General features: G+C 37.9%; 2 protein-coding genes across 7 annotated transcripts in view; both read right to left on the reverse strand.

Annotated features, from left to right (window-relative positions):
• Positions 1-8,383, reverse strand: part of fam13b (family with sequence similarity 13 member B) — an 81,841-nt gene extending 73,458 nt beyond the window's left edge. For 5 of the 6 annotated variants that reach the window (XM_034140654.1, XM_034140657.1, XM_034140656.1 and 2 more), the window contains exon 1: positions 8,169-8,383. The gene's annotated coding sequence lies outside the window, so the exon portion shown is untranslated. The remainder of the gene's footprint in view (positions 1-8,168) is intronic. The other variant, XM_034140641.1, reaches the window with a different exon arrangement.
• Positions 8,384-9,902: 1,519 nt separating this feature from the next.
• Positions 9,903-18,241, reverse strand: cxcl14 (chemokine (C-X-C motif) ligand 14). Its single transcript, XM_034141377.1, has 4 exons — positions 17,873-18,241; positions 15,995-16,100; positions 11,778-11,891; positions 9,903-11,572 (listed from the first exon to the last, which is right to left on the reverse strand). Exons 1-4 carry the CDS (start codon positions 17,934-17,936, stop codon positions 11,557-11,559), a joined length of 300 nt encoding a protein of 99 aa, XP_033997268.1. The 5' UTR covers positions 17,937-18,241; the 3' UTR covers positions 9,903-11,556.
• Between the last annotated feature and the right edge of the window lie 4,795 nt (positions 18,242-23,036).

A 23,036-nucleotide genomic window follows, 5' to 3' on the forward strand; every position in this document is an offset into this window, starting at 1 on the left:
CACGCTCAACTACAAAACATCGTCCCTATCATTGCAAGCTTACCGGCTTCACTAATAAACCTTTTTTATTGGTTTTCTCACAATATAATGTTTGAGTTTCAGACAACTTAAAACTAAAGGAAAAAGATTAAGAATGGCTAATAAATACTATAAATAAGGGCTTAAAGTAATTAAGCGTAGTTTCATCCTTTTGTTGCACCAGAGTTGTTGTTGACACTCGGGCCGCGATTACACTGAATATGTTTGCATGAATTATCTGTGCATAAATTAGCGATTGTTTTACAGCCAAAGCCTCTGCATCATTTATTTCATCTATCTTATTTTGAATTATTCTGATATAGTACATTTTCTTTCAACGCACTTCAACACATTGATGCATAGGTTGTTTCCAGTTTAATATGACTGTAAAGTTATAATTCACATTTATTTGCAACATTGCCCACATTGGTCTTATCCAAAACAGGATGTTTAAAGAAACCGTTACAACAGGATTAACAGTTTTGCAAAATCTCTGTATATATATAACCTTAACGCCCAACTTAAAGGTGGGGTAGGTAAGTTTGAGAAACCGGCTTGAGATCGCTAGAATTTGAAAATACACAACCGGAGAAAATCTGCCACTTCCTTACAGAGCCCCTCCTCCAACACACACGAACGCGCACATGACCAATGAGGGCACGAGATAAGTTTGTGCACAGATGGAAGGCTGACAGGCAGGTAGGCCATCCAGTTATTTTAGCCGGGCCGGCTAAAATGATTGGTCGTACTTTTTACAGTATTACGGCTTCCACAGATGACGTTTTTTTATGGATTTTTTGTCAAAGCACTTAAGATATTCATTGCTATCGGGATGTTAAGAGCATTCCATGGAATATAACAAAAAGTGTATCTCGAGCTGGTTTCTCAAACTTACCTACCCCACCTTTAATATATTAATTACAAAAGCTCAATTTTTTTCTGGACCCACATTTTTGACCACTTTTAGGGCATTTCTTAAAGGCTTTGCAATGTTTCTGTCAGTAAACATCTCGCAAATAAATCATTTCACAATTAATTGTTTTTAATTTAGAAGTAAGAATGTAAAATGAGGGTCAGCTGAGGATCTAGGATCATGATAAAGCATGATAAAAATGTGCACAAAGTGTTTAAATGTGATTTACAACACAGAACGGCCCGAGCAGAGCTTGCCGGCCTGATCTGAGAAATGACATTGAGCTTTATTGATTTAGTATTGATCTGTATCACTTACGTCTCTTGCTCTGTCTCACACTGTCCAGACTACTGCTCACTAAAACACCAAACAGTATGCTTCTGCTTTTGCTGCATTAAGTAAAGTATCCCTCTCCATCTGTTGTCTTTATGTTCTGACGGTGCTGTGGAAACCGAGACGGTGCAATAAGGAAGTAAGACTACAGCGATTGAATGAGGAAATCCCGAAGCATCTGGTTGAACATTGTTGAATCAACTGTCTTTGCTCTATTATACGAGGATTGAATGAGGCTCAATTGACACGGAACAAAAAGCTTACTCGGGATAGTACTAGTCTTGTCATTTCTATCTGTGTCTGTGTTTAAACAATAAATCAAAACACCAGCTGTAAGCACGCTGCCAAATGAGACAGAAGAGCATCATAACAGTGACAAAGCAGACTGACAGACAGAGGATTGTCTCAGCATACCAGAAATGACAGGGTATTCTAGTTTTTACAGATGTTTTTTTTTTCAAATATGATTATAAGCCTGTAGGTCATATCCACAGGGATTTGTGAGGCCTAAGTATCTCGGCTGTGCTGGGTTCATTCAGAAACACTATTCTTAAATGATGTGGAGCTGTAGTCTCTGCGGTTTTGCCGTGTCACGTGACTTGAATTTTGAATTGAGCCGTCCCTTAAGTTATAGATACTATCTCTTTACGTATTAGTGATGGGAATTCCAGCTCTTTTTAGTGAGCCAGATAATTTGGCTCGGCTCACTAAGAAGAGCCGGCTCTTCATTTTACCACAGTTTACCACGGAGCCTCAGTTTCGCCGCTGCAAGGCTCCGGCACTTGCAGTTTACGCGCGTGCTCCACTAGCACCCCCTGTCAAGGCTTGCCGGCAGTACACTTTCCGTCACAGGAACACGCTTTGCTGGCGGCGAAAATAATCCCACCAGACTCCTTTGCCCCTCCAACAGAGGGATGTCCTTGTCCTTTTTCCTTTTCGTCATTTCAAGCGATAAAAACTCGATCTTCTCTAATTATTTATTTTTTTGGACGTCAAATGACGGCAAGACGCCCCCCCTGGCGGAAACACTGATGACACCACTTGGTTTGTCTTGTTAACATCCTGCAATATAGTCGCTCCTGTATTCCTCTGTGTACAATGACACGGCTAAAGCACTAAATTATTGTTTTGGGGATTGGGTTGCTCAAGTAATGACAGGAAACATTGACTTTTAGGGGGCAGTTCTGGGTCTGAGATACATACATGGCTCCAGAGCAGTGTTAGCAGCTTTCTTTAAATCACTCGATGCTGCCAGCAAACAGACTTGATAACTCTTCTCTTCAGCTCAAGCCAACGAGCGCTATACTGACAAATCCAAGCTCCGCTCTGAGGACAAGGTCGAAATAATCTATCAGCTCATGCATTTGCCGAGCATTAGTCTTAGTAACAAGGTGAGAACAGATCACTAAGTACATAGACCGTGATCTGAGACTGGCAGGGTAGATTGTTTCTACAGATTTTGGCTCCTTTTTCTTGAGGTTAGAAATCATTAAACTAGAAGATCAAACAAACTAGATTAATGAGATTTCTGTTTTGTTGCCCTCTCTCCTCTTTATTGAGCAACAACCTTTAAATGTAGTCATTAACTTTAGCTCATCTGTCAGTGAGAGTATTGGCAAGTGCATTAACCAATCGACAGGATACAAGCCAAGGACAACTTGGTTATATAAAACATTACTAATAAACTAGTTATTAACTGAAACACAGAGTGGTCTTTTTATTTTTTTGGTCACTGTAGGTAGTTTTGTTGGATTTTTTTTATTGGTAATTTATAAAAACATTTAATGATATTTTAAACTTAAAGGTAGGGTGGGTAAGAATGGAGAAACCAGCTCGAGTGCGCTAGAATTTGAAAGTACGCAGCCGAAAAAAAATCTGCCCCTTCCTTCAGACTTCCTTACAGAGCCCCCTCCAACACACACGAACGCGCACATGACCAATGAGGGCACGAGATAAGTTTGTGCACGAGATGGAAGGCTGACAGGCAGGTAGGCCATCCAGTTATTTTAGCCGGGCCGAGGCAGATAATTGGTCGTGCTTTTTACAGCGCCACGGCTTCCACAGATGACATTTTTTTAATGTATTTATATTGTCAAAGCATTTAATGTATTCCTTGCTATCGGGATGTTAAGAGCATTCCATGGAATATACTGTAACAAAAAGTGTTTCTGAAGTGAATTACCTACCCCACCTTTAAGGATGTATTAATAAAAATAAAACACATTCAAATAATTGCTTGATCTGCAAAATACACTCTAAAAGGGTATTCATTTTCACTCTGATACTGGTACTTTTGAGTGGGCATTTGCCATTTAAGATATAGAGAACAATGTGTGAAACAGATTTAGCGCTTGCTTGGGAATTTCCAAAAAATTTTAATATCTGAAAACCACAGATTTAGTCTAACATAAATCCTCCAACCAGGGGGAAATGGTGGTTGAGGTTACAGATGAAGGCTATGACAGTTTTTCATGCTGTATTTCCAGTCATGTGACTTTTATCGCTGTGCAGACTCTCCTGTGGCCTGACACATTCAGCTGATGCTGGACGGTTAGAGTACTGCCTTCGACCTACTGAGGACATGCTCTCCCCCCCGATTACTTCAACCCAACAGACGCTCAGCACAGCTGTTCCGTTCTGTTAGATTTAACACAAAACATATCCAACATTTTGCAGCAGTTTACAGGCATAATAAAGATGATGTTAGATATCTACAGCTAAATTAAGAGCTTGTTTCCCCAGATCCCCCGTCACTACACCGTGACATCCTTCTGGAAATGGGTGTTAATTGAAAAGCAATTTACGGAAACAGATGGCAATGTCGCTTTGCCCAATCTATTAAATACCTGGCAAACCAAGGAATATCATACAACTGATACAAAAACCTGTAATTTGATTTAACAACAACACATATTTTTACTGTGGAGAGTCTACCCATTGTTTCGTCAATAAGCTGATATATTTCAGAAAATAGAACAAAACATGCAACATCACAAGGCACGAGTTGCCATGTTCAAAGTGAATGTTTTGTTCGATCATTACTCAATTAAATTAAATCAATATTTAATATAATAACATAAAAAGGCAAGAAAAACCTAAAAAGACTTGCATTTGTGAAGCTGTAACAAGCAGATGATGGCTATTCTTGCTTGAAAATCTAATCATGACTTAACCGATTGCTTGATTATCAAAATAGTTACCGATTAATTTAATCGATTAACCTAGTGATGTTCTACATAACTCCTGGATAGATAAAATAATATATGAAAATATTGTATATATATATATTTCTACGTATGGCCTTTTCTTTTGCAATGTGATTTGAATGCCCCTGATATTCGTTAGGAAAGATAACAACACATGAATAAAAAAACATTTTTCTGTAGAAGCTGTTGTTATTTCAGCTGCCTAACGGACAATCTCCATTTACACAATCTTTGGGCCGGGTCAGCACCACACTGCGGGAAACAGCCTTGGGCCAATTGTGGCTTCATGTACACCAGAAGATAACGAGATCCTTTTCCTTTGTTGTCTGCATTGTTGTATTTCTGTATAATTGCACTGCTTGATTACATTTGAAATGACTGCCAGCTCATTATTTTGTTCAGTGTATCATACGCTGCAAACTAGCAATGGTTTAATGCTTAATCGTAAAAAAGCTAATTATATTCAAACCAATAAAAACGGTGGTTATGAAACATATTTGTATACAGGTGTGAACACATGCAGACGGATTCAATCTGGTAAATTTCTGGCGTTGAGGGTCCAGCTTTGAAGAGATTTGGACCGTTTGGTTTGGCTTGGCTCCGGTCCACACAGTCTAAAACAACCGTTCACTGACCTGGCAACAACAATCCCACACTGCAGGCAGCTGTGTGCTTATGACACTGCTGCGACCGCTGTGTGTGTGTGTGTTTTCTCTCCATATAAAAACGATGGGTCGTCTTACGTACACGGCCTTATCTCACACAGCAGGAGGCTGGAGAGTTTTGACACCACTGGTATGTGCATACGTGAGATCCCTCACATAAAAGGCTGCCGGTTCAGCTGAAGTACATCTAATGAGAATGAATCACAGCAAGCCTGACTCACTACAGTGCAATATTTAATTAAGGTCACTGAGATAAATGGATTTAATATATAATTTAACTCTTGGAGAACAATGTTCTTCTGGAACAGAGTTTGGGGATCCAATAAATGTAAACAAATCTGTATCGGTTGTTATTTTTAAATAGTCTGGGAAGTCAAGAAAGTATATAAAAAACATACGTTAGCAGTTAATTAGGCACACATAGCTAAAGCTTCACTGTATAATCATTTAAAAACGTTTACAACTTATCAATTGTTCTCAAATGTCTTTGTTGATTGAAAGGAAACTGAATATCTTTTGGGTTTGATTGATTGGTCAGGCAAAACAGTATAATAAGTTACTTGAAAATGAAGAATTATATTGAAGATATTTTCATAATATGATCTGTCATTTTTGGAGAAGGCAGATAAGAGCTGGAATCGACCGAGGACATTGAGGTTATGTGGTACATGACTAGCGAATCAATAAGTAAAAATAGTTGGAGCTACAGTAGTTGCTAAAACAAATACAGTTGTACAGCAGATATCCACTATCTAGCCAGCACCAACAACGGCAACCTCTAAATGGTTTAATCAATGAAGAATGTACACTAAAACCTAAATGAAGGTCAAATGTATTTCAGGACTTTTGTATAAGACTGCATTAGTTGAAGCAAGTGCAACCCATTATTCCACAGTGTACTACAGCAGCTGACTCAACAACAGTTTTTCTAAAATGTTTCCAACATCAGCATCACTGCAAAGTTGACCTTTAACTTAAGTCTGCCTATAGACATATCTGCTGTCTCTTACACAACAACCCAGTTGCTTTGCTAACAGGTTAAACTTTAGTGAGCTATAGGACAGGTTTTGCATAAGACCCTCAGATAAGACCACAGACCATGTGTAATCCACAAAGACAGGATCAATTCAGATTGTTTTGTTTGTTGCTGAGAAACTGAAGTCAGGAAGCCAAAAGCACACAGTCCAAAAGAGACCGGTCAGCAGTGAGCACTTCGAATCATTAGTATATCCTGATAGCGGCAGCAGAAGTGATTTTTTCTTTCAGATAATAAAGGTTTCCTGCTCTTTGTATTATTTTGTTTTCTCTTTCTTTAGCCAGGAAGGTCCCATTGTATTACAACATCCAATCTTCCTGGGAGATCCATAGAGTACATTAGTATATTGTTAAATGCATTATCTAATAGGCATGTAGTGCAGAAGTGCTAGAGGCTGTAGCAAGACAATCCAGCCAGGACAGTTATTTATAGTACATTAATAACTTCCTCTACGTCAATGTTGAACGTACTTTTCTCAAGAGGGCTTTTACTTAAACTCAGTTCCAATACTGGCTTGGTTTCCTTTCCCCTGCATACTTCATCAAACACCTTATGATATTATTTCTGAATTGCATCTCATGTTTCAATCATATTTTAAATTCTGATTTGATAAATGCAAAGATATTGTTATAAAAACTGCAATCATTATTAGATGTGTTGATATTGGCAATGTTGTAAGACTGCAGCGAACAATGACTTTGTATTAGCCATTGAAGTGCCAATTGTTATTGCAAAAATAGGATTAATGTTCAGTCCACAAAAGGTCTAAAAATAGTGAAAAAAAATCATATGCTTAGGTCTATTAATTGCTTGTTTTTTTTAAGTTAACATCCATATTTCCCTATTAATATCATATATAAAGCTGGAACAATGGAACAGTATTCTTTTACGAGAAATTACTCAACAATTGATCGACCGATAATATAATGCTTCAGCTCCAAAATGCTGCAAAACCATCTTCCAATATTTCTTCCTATGAATTAGTGACAGTGATTTTTATGTATGCTTTATAACGTCCATATGTACTTACTACAAATGTTTGCGTTATACGTGGGCACCCAGCACCTTCAGTATATTTGTAATACACACTTCTGCCTATTATACACCATATGAAGAACAATCCGTCCTAATTCAGGGCAATGGCCGGATACGATTATTCAATGAGCAGAAGATTTCAGATAACCCAGAAACGAAAGTCAGCCTGTCCAATCCTTTAAAACGACGTGTCTGACACAATTATTACACAGAAAATCTATTCACCAGCAAAAAGCACAGACAGAACAGATTAATGGCAAACACTGTCTGCCAGAAAACACCAGAACATTCCTGCACAGACAGTTTAATACAACCGAGCTGTTGGAGCATCTGTGCAAATGAGGAAGCTTTCCAGAAACAGTATGAACAGAAAATTAAACTACCGGCGACAGTTCAAAAGCCCTTTCAGACAAAAGTGTGCATTTTTACTCGGTTTTGAATTATCAAAAAACACTCGTCTTACAGTGTGTCTTACAGTCCGGATGCAAAAGCAAATAATAAATACTTGTATTCGACAACAATATTAAATGTCTGCCAAACTGATAACAAGTGGCATTATTCAGTTTTGCTTGTAAAACATATAATAAACATAAATATTTAATTATTCAAGCCAGTTTTCCCCTTTTCTGTCTCCGAGTGATCTCACTGAGCCTGTGGAGGTGCCACAGATGTGATGGAACTGCCTCCGTAGATAGCCGTTAGCCGCTACTCCCAATGAACACAAATAAACTAATACACCTTTTAAAACAACCACTGTGCACTTCAATGTTAGCCTCTAAACCAAGACACCAATATAGCACGTAAATTAAAAACAAACACGTAGGAAATATTTGGTCATAAAAGACAACACAGAGCGTCATACACAGTTAGCTTTAGCATGCTAGCAGCTAGCTTCTGAGATGCTGTGAGTGAACCAGAGGAAGCGCTGTTAGCAAAGGGAAGCTAATCAGTCAATATCTTACCAGGTCAAAACAAACAGCACCGCGCAGCAAGATGCATTAATTTCTTGTTTGTTTTCTGTAGCCGATGTCTGGAGAGACGGTGACTTCGATGAAATCAGTTAAGACGTTGCAGAAATATCGTCGGGAACATTGCAAAGACACTCGATAATAATGTGGTTCCTGTTTTTTTGCTCGGATGCCCGTTTGCAGGTCGTTGCTTAGCGAGTTGGTCTACACACCCTCAAGGGACGAACCTGCCAAATACTGGCCCCGCCTCTCTCACTAGCAACACAGCGGGGGACAGCTGCCAAACACTGACCCCGCCTTGCAGACAGCAGAAATGCAGACGGTGGCATTTATCAGACACAAAATATGATAATTAAGCATCAAGCATTCATCTGTTTGCTTTTCCCATGTGTATTTACTACTACAATAAGCAGTATTTATTCCTGTAAAGTTTTGTATGTATCATTCTGTTTGTAGCTCATCTTAGTCTATTTTACATCTTCCTACGCATTTAGTATATTGGTCACGTGCAACATTCCCTTGCACTATTTGTTATTATTTTATTGTTGATGTCTTATTCATATTGCATTGTTAAATTAGCTTGGGACTAAACATTTTCATTGCCATAACGACACTTTAGCTACTGTGCACATGAAAACCAAACCTTTGAATCTTGAAAATAATTGTTTCTTTAATTATCTGTGATAATGATTTGTGTTGTCGTTATTGACTAGTTTAATCAACTCCATTTTTATGTCACAATTTATGTAGAGTAGGTAACCTAAAAAAGTGTGAGCAAGACCCCCTGTGATGATAAATGGTATTGACATATGTTATACATTCTATGAAAAAAATTGTTATCGCACCCAGAGGAAAAGCTTTTTATGGCAACCATTGTATAGGTATTGATTGACAGAGGGCATGGCATCATATTGATTCCAAATTTGTATTAAAACAAATATATATATATTTGTATATTTGTATTAAAATCCAACTATAGGGGAAACCCTATAGTTGGATTAATAAAGGGGCTTCTTATTACCAATTATTTTAGAAGAACGCATAGTTTATACACAATTGAACTTGTTTAAATTTCTCAAAATTCTAATATAATCAGATGGAGATAATCTTCATCTCACCGTCTTCATCTGCAGACGAGTTTGCTCAGCTGCCATAGTGATATCAACATTTTAATATATTAAGATATCGTGAAAGTGTCTTTATGTCAGTCTTAAACACGCTTTGTCAAGCTTGGTTTTGGTTCAACTGAAGTGTGTACTTACCTGAACATATTTTTCTCATTTTTTCAATACTTGTTTATATTGTGAAACTTCGCACCATTCTATGATTCAAGATTTGATCAATGCACAAATATCATTTACAGTATGATATTGACTTTAGAAAATATTATTATTTTGCCTTTTAGCCCCCCAATATGCAAGTAGGAATTGGTGTCCTTCTTTGTATGGAAAGTGACTTTAGAATCTGTATGTTAATATGCACAATCATTTACTTTTAAATCCCAACGGCTGAAATGTTTACAGGTAAACTATCCCTGCATTGTTTACTGTAAACATGCATAATAATACTGTTGCCTGCTTTTCACATGACAAATATCGGTTGGTATTTGCCCCCACCTGGTGGACTGCTTGTCTCACAGCACTTGATGTTAAACATCTTCCTCCTCACACATCTGAAACAGAATTGTATGATTGTAAAAAGTTACTTCAGTGAATGAATGCAAACAGGAGCTGTTCTATAGACACTTTATTGCTCTGTTTATTGTTTTTACACTCAATATTTCCCCTTGGGCCGGACCAAACACTCCCCCTCCCAATTTCTGTTACCAAACCAAGATTTAAATAGCAAAAACATAACTAATAATGCAGTAATACAATATACACGACACTATAAAGTCTTAAGTTGAAATCCTTCTCACTAACATATAGGCTATACTGGTCCATTTACAAAATGCTTCTTTATATATTTTTCACATAAGATATAAAACAAGAGAAATGCACATTCTTTAAAATGTAAATAAAATGTGTTGTTTCTGTATATATGCAGATATATATTCGTGTGTGAATTCAGTTCCATGGCAACAAGTCAACACCCAGCAGTCGATATAATAACCAAGTGTATCAACAGTTTACAGAATAATAACATGTTTCGATTGTTCAGGAGATCTAATAATATGTGACGGGACTACGGATGGAAATGAGCTCAAAGCTAAAATCCGGCTCATTTACAGTTGTAAGCATTATTTTGTTTTAAAGTGTTCATCAATGTGCACTGTCCCGATTCAAATAAAAGATTAAATGAAATAAAATAGATGTAAAAGAGTATGAACAGCAACGTAGGATTTTAAGAGACAGTTACACTGTATTTTGTGATTTTATATAGATAAAATTACCAAAATGTATATAGAGAAGTATTTCAGGCGCCTTCAAATGCTTTTTTTCATACCAGAATGATACAATGTAAAGCCCATTTTGAACGATGAGTTTGAACATATTCTGTATAGTTCTTGTTGTCGCCAAATCCTATGAAAAAAAACCCAAAAATGAATCAATCCTACACAGTCGTGTCCGGGTATCCCCTGCCAGATATAGCTTCTTTGTCAGAATTGCTTTTTTAGTATAATTATTAATTATATGATACGCTTTTAAAAACAAATGTTTCCTCCAACCCAGAGAATGTACTGTACAAAGAAATGGCACACACATCTGATATTTGTATTTAACATCTACTGAAACTACACCCTGCCGGTTAGTAAGATAATATTTTACACAATGGGCGCCGAGGGACTGAACAATAGAAACGTCTGTATTATATGTAACTGTACACTGACTGCCGCTCCTCTGCGAATACAGAGAATCACATTGAGAAAAGTTATGGCTACATTTTGACTAAAACCTCTTAAATGCCAGATCCTAAATGTTGGCATTGTACAAATGTCCTACCTGTCATACTGAATACAGAGGATTGAAAAAAGCAACATTTGAAACACCCCCACTTTGTTTTCTTAAGGAAAGTTTTCCTGTTTCTTCAGAATTACACATTCTTAACTTTGTAAGAAACCTAAAATCAAATCCCTTTAAGTAACAACTGAACACAAATGGTGGAGTCTCGTCCACTTTTGGACAAGTTTAACTACAGTTGAAGAGACTGGAGTGGTGAGTGACTGTAACTACAGTGATGGCCGACTAGAACGAGCCCAACACCATATATATATTTATAAGAACTAAGGATATCTCTTAATGTGCTTGACAGGTCTCAGGCAGAAGAGGAAAGAAGTACAGTTTGATTGTAGATAACATCTTGTACTCCGCAAAAACAGTCGTGGTGGTGCTATCGTCTTTTCTTGTCTCACTTGATCCACATGTGCTGGATGGCCGAGGGTTTAGGCTTCATACACCCTGAGGAAGAAACAAAACACAGTTATTTTTTGTGATGAAATACTCTTGATAAGTGTTTCCTTTAGCTTCCTTCTAGCGTGCTCCATTAAGGTGTTTTCCTTTGGTCTTATCTTAATTATAGGATGTAAAATAAAAATGCCAGGAATTAAAACTCAAGCATACACAATATTGTATCTAGTTTTGTCATGAATTATGAGAGTTTTACCTGTGCTTGTCCTTCCAGATGCGGAACCACTTGACCAGATTCTTGGTGCTCTGAAGTTTGGGATGAAGACAGTACTCCTGCCCTTTGAACCGAGCCACATTTTCCATCGTCACACTGAGAGGAAACAACAACCAACATATGTTAAAAAGAATACTATAAATGTTATTATTAAAACATATTAAAATAATGTTTAACCTTATGCATTCCCATTTCATTCAATTTAAGGTTCAAGAGTGCAAGATATTTATTTTTGTATTCATGTAAGCCTTCTTCAAAGGGAGCTTAACATCTCAAATAATAACACAATATTATACACCATTATTCTACTAATAACAGGATAGCAAGCCAAAATGTCAAATATTCACTCATTAAACTGGGACAGCAATATATGCTTGCTACCGTAATAAGATAAGGTAATCCTTAATTTATAAGTGTCACAACAGGGACATTTGCATTGAATGAATAGTGCAACAATGAGAGAATAACAACATTATAATGAATTAGTAAACTGTTGAAAACCAAAATATATTGCATTAAACATCAAATCTAAATGTTTTCACATATGATGGAATTGCACAGGTTATGACATAATAAGTTATATGTTTAAGAAAATAAAATGTGGAGATTAAACAATACAAATTTGAAATTCAGTGCAATCATTCGGTTACATAAGGTAGTTTTATCAGGCTGCATTATATGTTTGGAGTAATACATAACCATGTAATCTTAAACAGTCAGAGAGAAGTCTGAGTCCAGCTACAGGAGAAATGTTTTTGAATGAATTTCAAAGAACCAAATCAAGTAGAAATACAGATTTAAGGGGGTATTTAAATGATCTGAAAGGGAATCTGATTTATTTTGAATAGAGGCTATCAAAACGTAGCACATTTGACATGTTTTGCAGCAAACCTTAGATTCAATTCTAAATCGCCCTCAATAACATTCCCGCAGTTAAAAGCCCTCCCATTGAAAAGCACAGGGCCGACAGCCACTTGGCAAAGCAGTAATATTATGGAGCTGCCACTTAAAAATGTGACATCCAAGCTCATTGAATCAGTTGCTCTGCTAAAGGCAATGGTAGAGACAGTCTGCCCGCATGTGGCATATTCAGGCCAAACAAGTGAATTGTGGGAAAAACACCCAGCATGCCGTGGGGCCTCTCCATCCAGTGACACACTCAAAGGCTCGTCAAACCATGAATGCTTAATAAGTTGACTGGGGGAGAAAAGACCCGTCTCTAAATAAAAACACAGCATTCAGTGGTTATATGGTTTTAAGTTAAAGAGTTTTGCATCTTTTCTCCTGCTCATTCAGTCCCTTTGTGTGGGTTTGAGGGGCAGCTGTATGAGCTTTGTTAGTGAAGAAATGAGCTTTGAGTGCATGAGAACATTAAAGTGCTTTTGTATGCGTGCATGCCAATGGACTCATATCTGCAAGGCTGCAATAACAAACACACACAGGATGTTTATCCATAGAGAGGGGAAACGTAATCCTCATTACTGCTTTAGTTCCTCCTCATTGTCATTCACCTGGGCGGCTGACTGCAGACACTGGCTCTAATTTGGTCTGTAAAAGGTTTCATAAGCACAGAGTCAGGAAGAGAAGGAAGGGAAACAGCTAAAGGAGGTATTTAAGGGCAATAGGGAAGAGAAAGAAACTCTTTACTGGCGTATTTCCATTTTCTGCTACTTTAAACCACTACTTCACTCAATTTAAAGGGGAAATAATCCATTTATTTTGAATCAAATGTATTAGACAGCTGCAACAAGTTACTTTGCTGTAACAAACATAAGCTTCACCTTCATAGCAACAAAATAAAAAAGTTATACTGTATATAATATAATATGTATACACTCATTGGCTATCCTGCATACATTTTATTCGATAAATTAAGTGAATTTTGCTGATAATACTTATACTTCTCTAGAGATTGAAGGGCTTGTTCTTGTAATGTTATTAGAGAGGCAGCTAGAAAAACAAAGGGCACAATAACAAAAAAATGTGATAGGAAAAAGAAAAGATGGTGAATAATGTTTTGAAAGAGAAAAGGTAGTTAAAAGACTGATTGGAAAAGAGAAGAAAAGAGAAATTCGGAGAAAACAGGGACACTTTGTGGCTCCGGGCTTGTGTGCAGTTTGGGGAGAGGGCGCTCTGAATGCCAAACTGAGCTCGGAAAGCCAAACGGCCGCAGCAGAGGCCAGAGGGGGACTCGTTCTCTCCCGCTCTCTTTCTTGGAGCTTTCCGGAGCCCGCTAAGATTCGTTTTTCACTGGGCACCTGGTGGCCCCCCATCTCATGCTAATAGAGGCATTAAATACTGGCTGTGTCGTGGGGAACACACACACACAATTCTAGCACAGTTTTTTTTAACCCCAACACAAGGATTACCCAAACTGAATGTTTGAAATTGTCTCATAGTATAGTTGACTAAGCACATACGTTTATTTATAAAAAAATGTATATTCATTTTAAGAAATTATGTTATTTCAGGGCATAGACAACAAGATGAAATGTAGTTAAAACTATATATTTAAAAGCAGCAAATGAGAAGGTAGAAAACATAAATAAATAATAATTATAATAAAATAATATAAAGAAATGAACATAGATTTATTGTCAATTGTAGAGTTAATATCTTAGTGTTCAGTCTAAACATGTCATCATAAAGCCCAAACAAAGATGTCCTTCTCTTACGGGCTCATGGTGTTGACCTACATCCTTTCCTTGGACACTTATTTAAACTTTATAATCCACTTTAATACATTACCCTAAACAAGTCTTCACTTTATAATGTAATGATGTACAGAAATTCATTTTGGTCCCTAAAATAAAACAAGATATATTTCACATTCTCAGAATACGGTTCTCAAGCTGTTGACCACATCGTGTTCTCTCTGTGATTTTGTAACTTGCCAGCAGATGGCAGCAGAGTTTTGTATTTAAAAACATAAAACGGTCTCCAGGGAGGCTGACATAACATCCCATCTGCAGCTCCTCCATGAAGCTTTGACATGGAACTTCAAATGAATCACTCAAGGAAATGATAGTTCACATTTCTAGCTATGTTTGAGACTCAGCTCGCAGGAGTTGACCCAAGATCATTGTAAAAATGATATACTAGACTGTATATATATATAATTTTAAAGGTTATTTATTCAAAGTTTTCTATCTGAGTGCCGCAGGGGGGTTTGAGTTTGAATCCCTCTGGAGGAAGAGACCTAACAATCAAGCTGGTTTCCACAACATTAACATTTAACATAATAGCTGTCTGTCTGCTACAGCTCTGATTGTATGGGTCAAAGGTCAGACAGCAGAGTGAGAGTATAGGGGTATGGATCAACAAATAAGCTAAAACTGCACACTGACCCTGCCATTGAGATGTAATAATTCCCAGAAACAAAAATAGAGGGGAAGACAAGTGAACAAATCAAATATTTTGGTCTTTATTTGTTACTCGATATGGCACTATGTACCAAATAATCTGTTTTAAATAATGCTATTGTTGTTATTTTTATTCATACTGTTACTTACATTTCCATTATTATTTATATTCTAATTATTCTTGCAAAATCTTACCTGTCCAATCCTGGATGTGTACTCTTACGTAATGAATAGAGGTTTATCATATCTTATCGTATCTTACCAAAGATGCATTTGTATGTGATGTATACATTGAACACAACATATGAGTAGTAGGATATAAACTGTTTGATATTCTATCATTAAATGCCTGGAAATTCCACTAAGGCTCGTATTAGATTGTCATCTGTTTAAAAGGGTTGTTTCTTTTCTCCCCACATTTCCAACGTATAAATACTTTCATGCTCCTGACAGCATGTGTATGTCTAAATCACCAGTTAGTCATCACACTGTTAATACTCCTAAGTGCTTTGAGCACAGGCGACAGTGTTTTGATAAAGCCTGTACGGACGCCAAATATTCTTATGGCCTTTGCACAGTCACGGTTGTATACCTGGGAGTCAAACAGGTTCAAATACTGTGACATGTAGTGCGTGCCAGCACAGGGAAGAAGAAAAGGTGGGAGGGGAGTAGAGAAAAACAAGCATAGAGAAGATGGGTAGAAACAGGTCATGATCGTAGAAAAAATCCTATAAAGGACATGAAGGATAAAGAGAAGAAATAAAAGGAAATGATGAGAGAAAGAGCTTTACAGAAAGGAAGAATGAGAGAGTGAAAGAGATGAAATGTCTCACTCACAATATCATCTTCTCCTGGCAGAACGGGTGTTTGGGTTTGATCTCCAGCTTCTGCACATCCTTGTATCTGATCTTTGGTCCCTTTCTGGTGCACTTGCACTTGTAGGCTGCAGAGAAATCAAACACACACAAGTCAGACTGACACAAGTAACACAATGAACTTGTAATACTGGGGGTTTAAAACACAATGGAAACTGTCTTTTGTCCGACAGATTAATACAGTTAGACTAAACACTACCTCTGCAGACAGGAGGTAGGGGTGATTTGACTGCAAATTCAAGGGGGACCGACAAGGGGAGATTGACAGAACCAATATTTAATCATCAAAGGCTTTACAAAAACTGCTTCTTTAACGAACTCCTTAGTTTATGTACAAAATAGTACAATAGGTCGCATTGAAACATGTTGAAAAATAAGAATAAATACATAATTCAAGGCTGAATGAGAATTAATAGATTTTTATTCTAGTTTGCATGTAAAACTTTTGCAAATGTTGTACTGAACATATGTTTAAAGCCACTTCCAAATAAATGTTAGTTTAGCAGTTTATCCAATGCAACAGTTCACACTGAATGGATTGTAAACAGAGAGAACCTGTGGATTGAATGGAAAAAACCCTCTTCATTTTACTTTTGGGTAACACACCTCTTAGGTATTTGTATCTACATTTGTTTCAGCCTAACACCTTCCTGCAGGTTTCAAGTTATTGTGACTTTACGCTGCAGAATAAAGGCAGAGGAAATTAGTTTTTCCTGGTTGTATATCTGTAATGGCGGGTGATGACCTGGATAGTCCAAGGTTTCTTTCATCCATCACGTCTAACTGTCCTCACCCCGACCACTAAATGTGTCAGGATTCACACAGACACCCCGGACAACACAAACTCATAATACTGAAGGTTATGTATCCATCCTGTGTGATATGGTTTCTAACTGTCTATAAGATTTTGGTATGAGCCTCTCTCTTCTTGACTGTATATCCTGCCATGTAGTTAATACAGAGTAGCAGAGTGAAAGTTATTGGTTTGTAATTCATTGGTTTCTCTTGTTTTTGCTCAAAACTATGAAGCTGGTTGAGTGCATTTGACCAATATCTGCTTTCAAAAGAGCTGACAAAGACAAAAAATGGCCCTTGTAAACATGCATAGTTGTTTTCCTTAAAAGTTGTTGTCTTCCTCTATGTATATTTCAATAACGTTTAAGTTTTGCAGGTGTTTTAAGTTCAACATTTATTTTTCATTAAATATGTTATTCACAAAAAACAACAGCCCCCCCTCCACATGGCCCCATGAAAACTGGCTTTAAACTGTGTCAGTTACATATGGTGAGTTTCTCTTGTCCTGCCAGAAACACAGAGTCCCAGAGAGGTGTTCAGGGTGAGAAAAGGCTTGCTGGGTCAACATAAGGCTCATTTTTCAGACCATAGATTTCAAAGTACAATAATATGATGTAACCTGTGATATGGTATTCATAATTACTTTTATAAAAGTGTATGGTAAAATAAGGCTGTTAATAGAGTGCTAAATTACAAGATTGCATGCAGCAGGTGGCATATTATCAACATAAAGTGTTTTTGTGAGCATAAGTATGCAAGTGAACACACCACTGATACACTTAAGCTAGGCTGTTGTTTTCCAAAACTGTGCTGGAGATTTGGGGATCTTTGGCATCAACTTTACTCTTGTTTTAGAATAACTCTGGATGGAAAGACTAGCCTACTTTTAAACGTTCATGCACACAACAAAAAAGTACATTAGGCAAATCTGTCTCCACCCAATCTTTGCTAGTCAGTTACATCACCACATCTTCCATCCAAAACACCTCCAATTATATAAAAAAATAAAATAAACTTCTACTAAAATTGAACAAAAATAGCTTACCTTCTGCGCTAAAGACGTATAAGGCCACCACTAACAAAAGCAGCACCGCCGTGCACCGATGCATCTTCAAAGGTAACAAACAAACACAAATGTTTCTTTAAAAACAAACTCCTAAAACTCAGATTCCTCGAAAATCAATCGACAAAAGTCTTTCGAAATAAAATCCACATGCAGTGTCTGCTGGGGTGCAGAAGTGAAGGAGCTGAGGAGGGTTTGTGCTTTCTTTCAGTCTCTTTGGAGCTGATCGGAACTCCGTCTGTGCGTCCTGAGCCTGGATGAACCTCCTGTCTCTCCTCTAGGTCTCTCTCTCTTCCTCTCTCTCTCACGCCTGCTCTTTTAAAAGCAGCCCGCTGTCCCCTGCTCATTAATATGCACGGCCAGACAGCGAATCAAACACTTGTGGCCGGAGAGGGAGAAGTGGAGAACATGGAAAGGGACGGAGGGAGGTAGGAGGGGAAAATGCGCATATTGTTCCCCAAAAAGAGGGTAGAGTGACGTCTGCTGTGGTAGACCAGTTTATGTTGTAACAGATCCGCTTCTGTCCTGATTAAAACTGACGGTAACCTTATCCGGAAGTGGAGTAAAGTCATAATAGGACCATTGGCTACATTGCGCAGTTTGAATGCTACAACAACGGAATGTAGCTATTTGCTCTATTAGTTGTTTGTGTGTAGTTATGTTGGTCAACACTTAAACGGCACACGTTTTGACAGAGTTCATGAGTTTTACATTATGTCTTTGATAAGTCCAGGTTTGGTATCAGTTCATTAGCACTTTGCGGGGTTACCATGGCCACATAGAATAGTCGTTTCTGATTGGCTAAAGAGAGAAGATTGCAAACGTAATAATTTAACATCCAAGGTTCAGCCACATTTTCTGAATGGATAGTTAGTTGAAAGTTCATTATAGTAAGTAAATATGTAAGGGGATGATGTGCAGCGAAGTGGTCATTGATTAAAAAAGAACGACAGGTTGATCATGGAGCCCGAGTGAGGCCTGTTCACAGTTTCTGTTTACTAACAAGTCCTTAAACAATCCCAGAGTAGCCCATACCTTGTTCCTGTCAGTGTTTACCTCCCGTCTGTCTTCTTCTGATGATTTATCTGACATCCAATGCTCTGTCTTTTAACCTCTTTCCTTCTCTACTTTTATTTTTATTTTTTTATTATTACATGTTAGGTCTACTTGTTAGACGCTTTTATCCAAAGCAACTTACATACTTAATACTGTGGGCAATCCCCACAGGAGCAATTTGGGGTGAAGTGTCTTGCCCAGGGACACAACGACATGCTGACTGCAGTGGGGTTTGAACCTGTGGTCCCCCTGATCCGAACACCAACACACAACCCACTGCGCCACACGCCTCCACTTTGATCCTCCTTAGCAACAATAATGTTATGCTTATCAGTGGTGTTTTATAGAGTATTAATAACCTGGGGAAAAAGTAGATCAGTAGTCTTTTTCAAAGAAAAATCAACATATATACTCTGCAAATGTTGAGTTTAAAAGAAGGATATAAGTATTGTAAAAATATGTACAAAATAAGTTTAATTTTATCATTATCTCACACAAAAAGTAGCAACATATATTTTAGGTTGAAGAACCGAACCAAACTTCCTAAAACATTAAGAACCTCCTTTGAATAACCAATCATATAATCAATAATAATTTCCTCAATAGTGTCACTGTATTGTGTGAAAGTGAATAAAAGCCACCATTGTATCTGAGGATGCCATCAGGCTGAAACAGTAACAGATAGCCCTGAGAAGAAGGTCTGACCCCACCCACCTGGGACACTCTGACCACAGGATTAAACAGGATTCATCACAGTCCTGCATCGTGTGTGTGTGTGTGTGTGTGTGTGTGTGTGTGTATGTGTGTGTGTTCACCTCCCTGCCCTGAACTCTGATGCAATCAGCTGCTGTCATTACTCAAACCAGTGGCCATGAAATGTCTGTCTGCACCATGCATTTAGTGTGTGTGTATACAGTTTGTTCATGCCCTACATATTCATTTTTGTGTGTGTATGCACGTGAGTATGAGCATATTTGTAAAATGCCGATGCCTGATCAGCGAGGAATCAAATGGAAATCTGTCTTGACTTCAGCGCCTGTCTTCCCTTCCTTTGCATGGTGCTCTGGTTAAACAGCAAACATCAGTAGGACATTTACTGCCAGCTGTGAGAGATTAAGATGTATGTGACTGCTGCAGGACACTGATGCTGCGTGAATCCATCTCTACTCATTTTGTTCTGAAGATAAAAGACATCGGTGAGCTGTCTGTTCCAGTCTTCAGCTGCAGGGACTGATAATCAGTCTGACGTCTGTTGTCTCCATCCATTAGATCACTGCAGCCTCACTGAATACTAGAGAAAGGAAATAAATTGATGTTGAATAAATACAGAGGATTGCATCCTGAAGGAATCTGTCTTGAAATGATGACGAAAATGACATCACTTTAAAGAAATGTGTAATCGGTCATGGTGCTGGTTCAGAAAAAGGTTTTGAAAATTCCGAATTACAGAACATAACGAGGAATATCTCAATACTTGAATATATTTATATGTTTGTTTAACAGTATATATTGCTGGCTGTTGCTGGTGAGGTGTCATTTTAAAAAAACACAGAAAAACTCATGTTAAATCTTTTTGGCAGCCTGAGGCATCAGCGAGAAATTGAAAATAGATCATTGTCATTTAGCCAATAAACACTTCACATCCTGACACGTTGCAGAATAAAAATATATTTCCATCACTTCATCAACTGAGACAGCTGTTTTGTGAAAGTAGTTGTCAGAATACTTTGGGTTAGCTGCGAGTCTCTCTAAGTCTTTCAATGTGAATTCATCACAAAGAGAAGGACTGCATGCTGGACTCCATCTGCCTCTCCAACCTGCACAGTGTGTAGTGGCTCTAAGTGCACTTGGCAGCGGCGTAGGTGCAGAGCTAATTCACAGGAAATTGCACAGTTTACTCCAAAGTCAAACATGGCAGAGGGGGTGTAAAATGTGCTGGGGCTGTTTTACTTTGTAATGATGTTTGGGAAAAATGTGACAGGAGAGTACATTGTGAGTGTGTTTACAGCCGGACAGAGTGTCTATATATAAATACAGGCTGCAGTCTAACTAACACACACAAAAACCTTGTCGGGCTGATTATAACCATCAGTGCATAAACTATCTCTGCATGCAACTGCTGCGAAACAAAACCCATAATTAAACTACGATTACGTTTTTTTATGTCGACATTGGCGCCCCCAGCACATGCAATTGTTCAGGAAGCACAGGGAAAAATAATTTTTGAATACCATATTTCTTAAAAATATATGTTGTGGTTATATGTTTTAACCAGTCTAGAAAGAAAATGGCCAACTAAGGATCATTATATCCCACAATTCTTTCTCTTTGTGAATGATCTATAAAGGACGACTCTTGTTTTTATCCGTGCTATAACCTCTGTTGTTCAATTATTTTTTCTCTCTGTTTGCTAACCCTGTCTCAGTGTCAGCCATAACCAGAAATTCGTCAAAAATAACATGTTGTCTCAAGACAAACGTTTCCTGCCTCCTTTAACTAGCTAACGTAACAGCACTGAAAATGTAAAGCTAGGCTGTAAATTGTATAGTCTGATTGTGGAGTATTGGACCGGGGGACATGCATTATGAATAATTGTAAAGAATTAACCATGAAAAAACAAAAAACAACAACTATTCATACATCTTGCTTAAGAAGTAAATTCCAAAGCATCCGAATGAACATCAGGTTCACTTTAGACATGAATGAACAACACCTTCATGAGCCTTATACACTTAATGATGAGGTTTAAACAAGCTAGACTGAACACATATTTTAAATCTATCATGAAGGAAGGATTTAATCTGTCTGAAGACATGGAGGCCGGATCCTCAGGGGCCGACATGTTATTACTGTGTGTCCACTGTGAGACTCACTGTCGTTGGAAGTCAGATGATTTTAGGTAATCTTCACTTCTGAGGGTAGTTTGAGGGCTGAGATTAGAGGGGTAAGTGAATGTGAGGAGGATGTAAACAAAAACACCTCAAACGTAACCTGTGTGAATGACTGTTTTTTCTTTTTTGTAGCAAAGCTTTCAGATAAATCACAGGGCTATCAAGAATAGTTGCTTCAAGTACAATAACAATAATAAAACCCTTGATAAAGTTACTTTAAATAGGTGGAAGTGAAGCCTTAACACATTGTGCTTTAAACCATGTCAACATGTAAAATAACAGGATGTAATTTCTTGATGAAATGTCGTATTTATCTACACGATTTTCCAATATTTTGTTACTTTTTCCGCAAATTAGCTTCAGAGAGTTGCCCAATATCTATCGTATAGTTCAACTTTAAAAAAAACGTATTTGCATGTTTGTTTGGGTTTCTTTCAGGAGCGTCTGTTCCCACAGGACGTTGAGAGAAAAACAACTCTGAGATTTGCATGCAGACAGGTCAGCTCGTGGACAGACAGGGAGGCAGGTGCTGGAGGTAATTGCAGAAAAATAATTACGCTCTATACTAGGGAGTACAGGCATGTAGGAACAATGTATTCAGACACACAAACACACACAGTTGGGCAGATACTGGGAAATAATTGCTGGTATTAATGGGAGGCTTAACTGTGACTATGTTGTGCCGTTTCCCTGCTGCAGATTATTCCAGAAGCCATTCATAAACCAGAAGAACCAGAATATTTCTCTATGTAAAGCACACCATTTTGTGCATATACACATCTGTGTGTGTGAGCAGTAGGCGGACACACAGGAAAGTGGACAGACCAACAGGAAGGTATGCAAAGGTGCAGAGAGGCAGACAGGTGTGAGAGGATAATTCCTCTCAAGTGAATGAAGTCAGGAGGAGGGCGAGGCTAATGGCCCCGGGCGGAGATTTAACTGCTGTTTAAACTGTCATGTTCACATCATGCTGCTTTCATAAGTTCACAGCCATCAGGCTAAGTAGTGGCGGCAAGCTAGGTTTAACTGGAGGTTGGATCTTTTTCCTCTTGTACTCCAGGGCGCCATTGCTTTTCTCTTGTGGCCACTTCTTGTTCCCTTTTAAGCCATTGTAATTTTAAGTATTTGTTTAGCCATGTTTTTTGACTTTTTCTATTTTGTATCAGTCTATTGAAGTTTATTGTTGAATGTATATTGAA

This window comes from Trematomus bernacchii, unplaced genomic scaffold (assembly GCF_902827165.1).
Source record: "Trematomus bernacchii unplaced genomic scaffold, fTreBer1.1, whole genome shotgun sequence".
Lineage (NCBI taxonomy): Eukaryota > Metazoa > Chordata > Actinopteri > Perciformes > Nototheniidae > Trematomus > Trematomus bernacchii.

What these genes read in the sequence shown, in the direction of transcription:
- cxcl14 (XM_034141377.1), bottom strand. Translation starts at nt 17,936, where the DNA reads ATGCATCGGTGCACGGCGGTGCTGCTTTTGTTAGTGGTGGCCTTATAC. An exon ending in ATACGTCTTTAGCGCAGAAG is followed by an intron (nt 16,101 to 17,872) that starts GTAAGCTATTTT and finishes ATTTCTCTGCAG; the next exon opens with CCTACAAGTGCAAGTGCACC. An exon ending in TGCCAGGAGAAGATGATATT is followed by an intron (nt 11,892 to 15,994) that starts GTGAGTGAGACA and finishes GTTTCCTCTCAG; the next exon opens with TGTGACGATGGAAAATGTGG.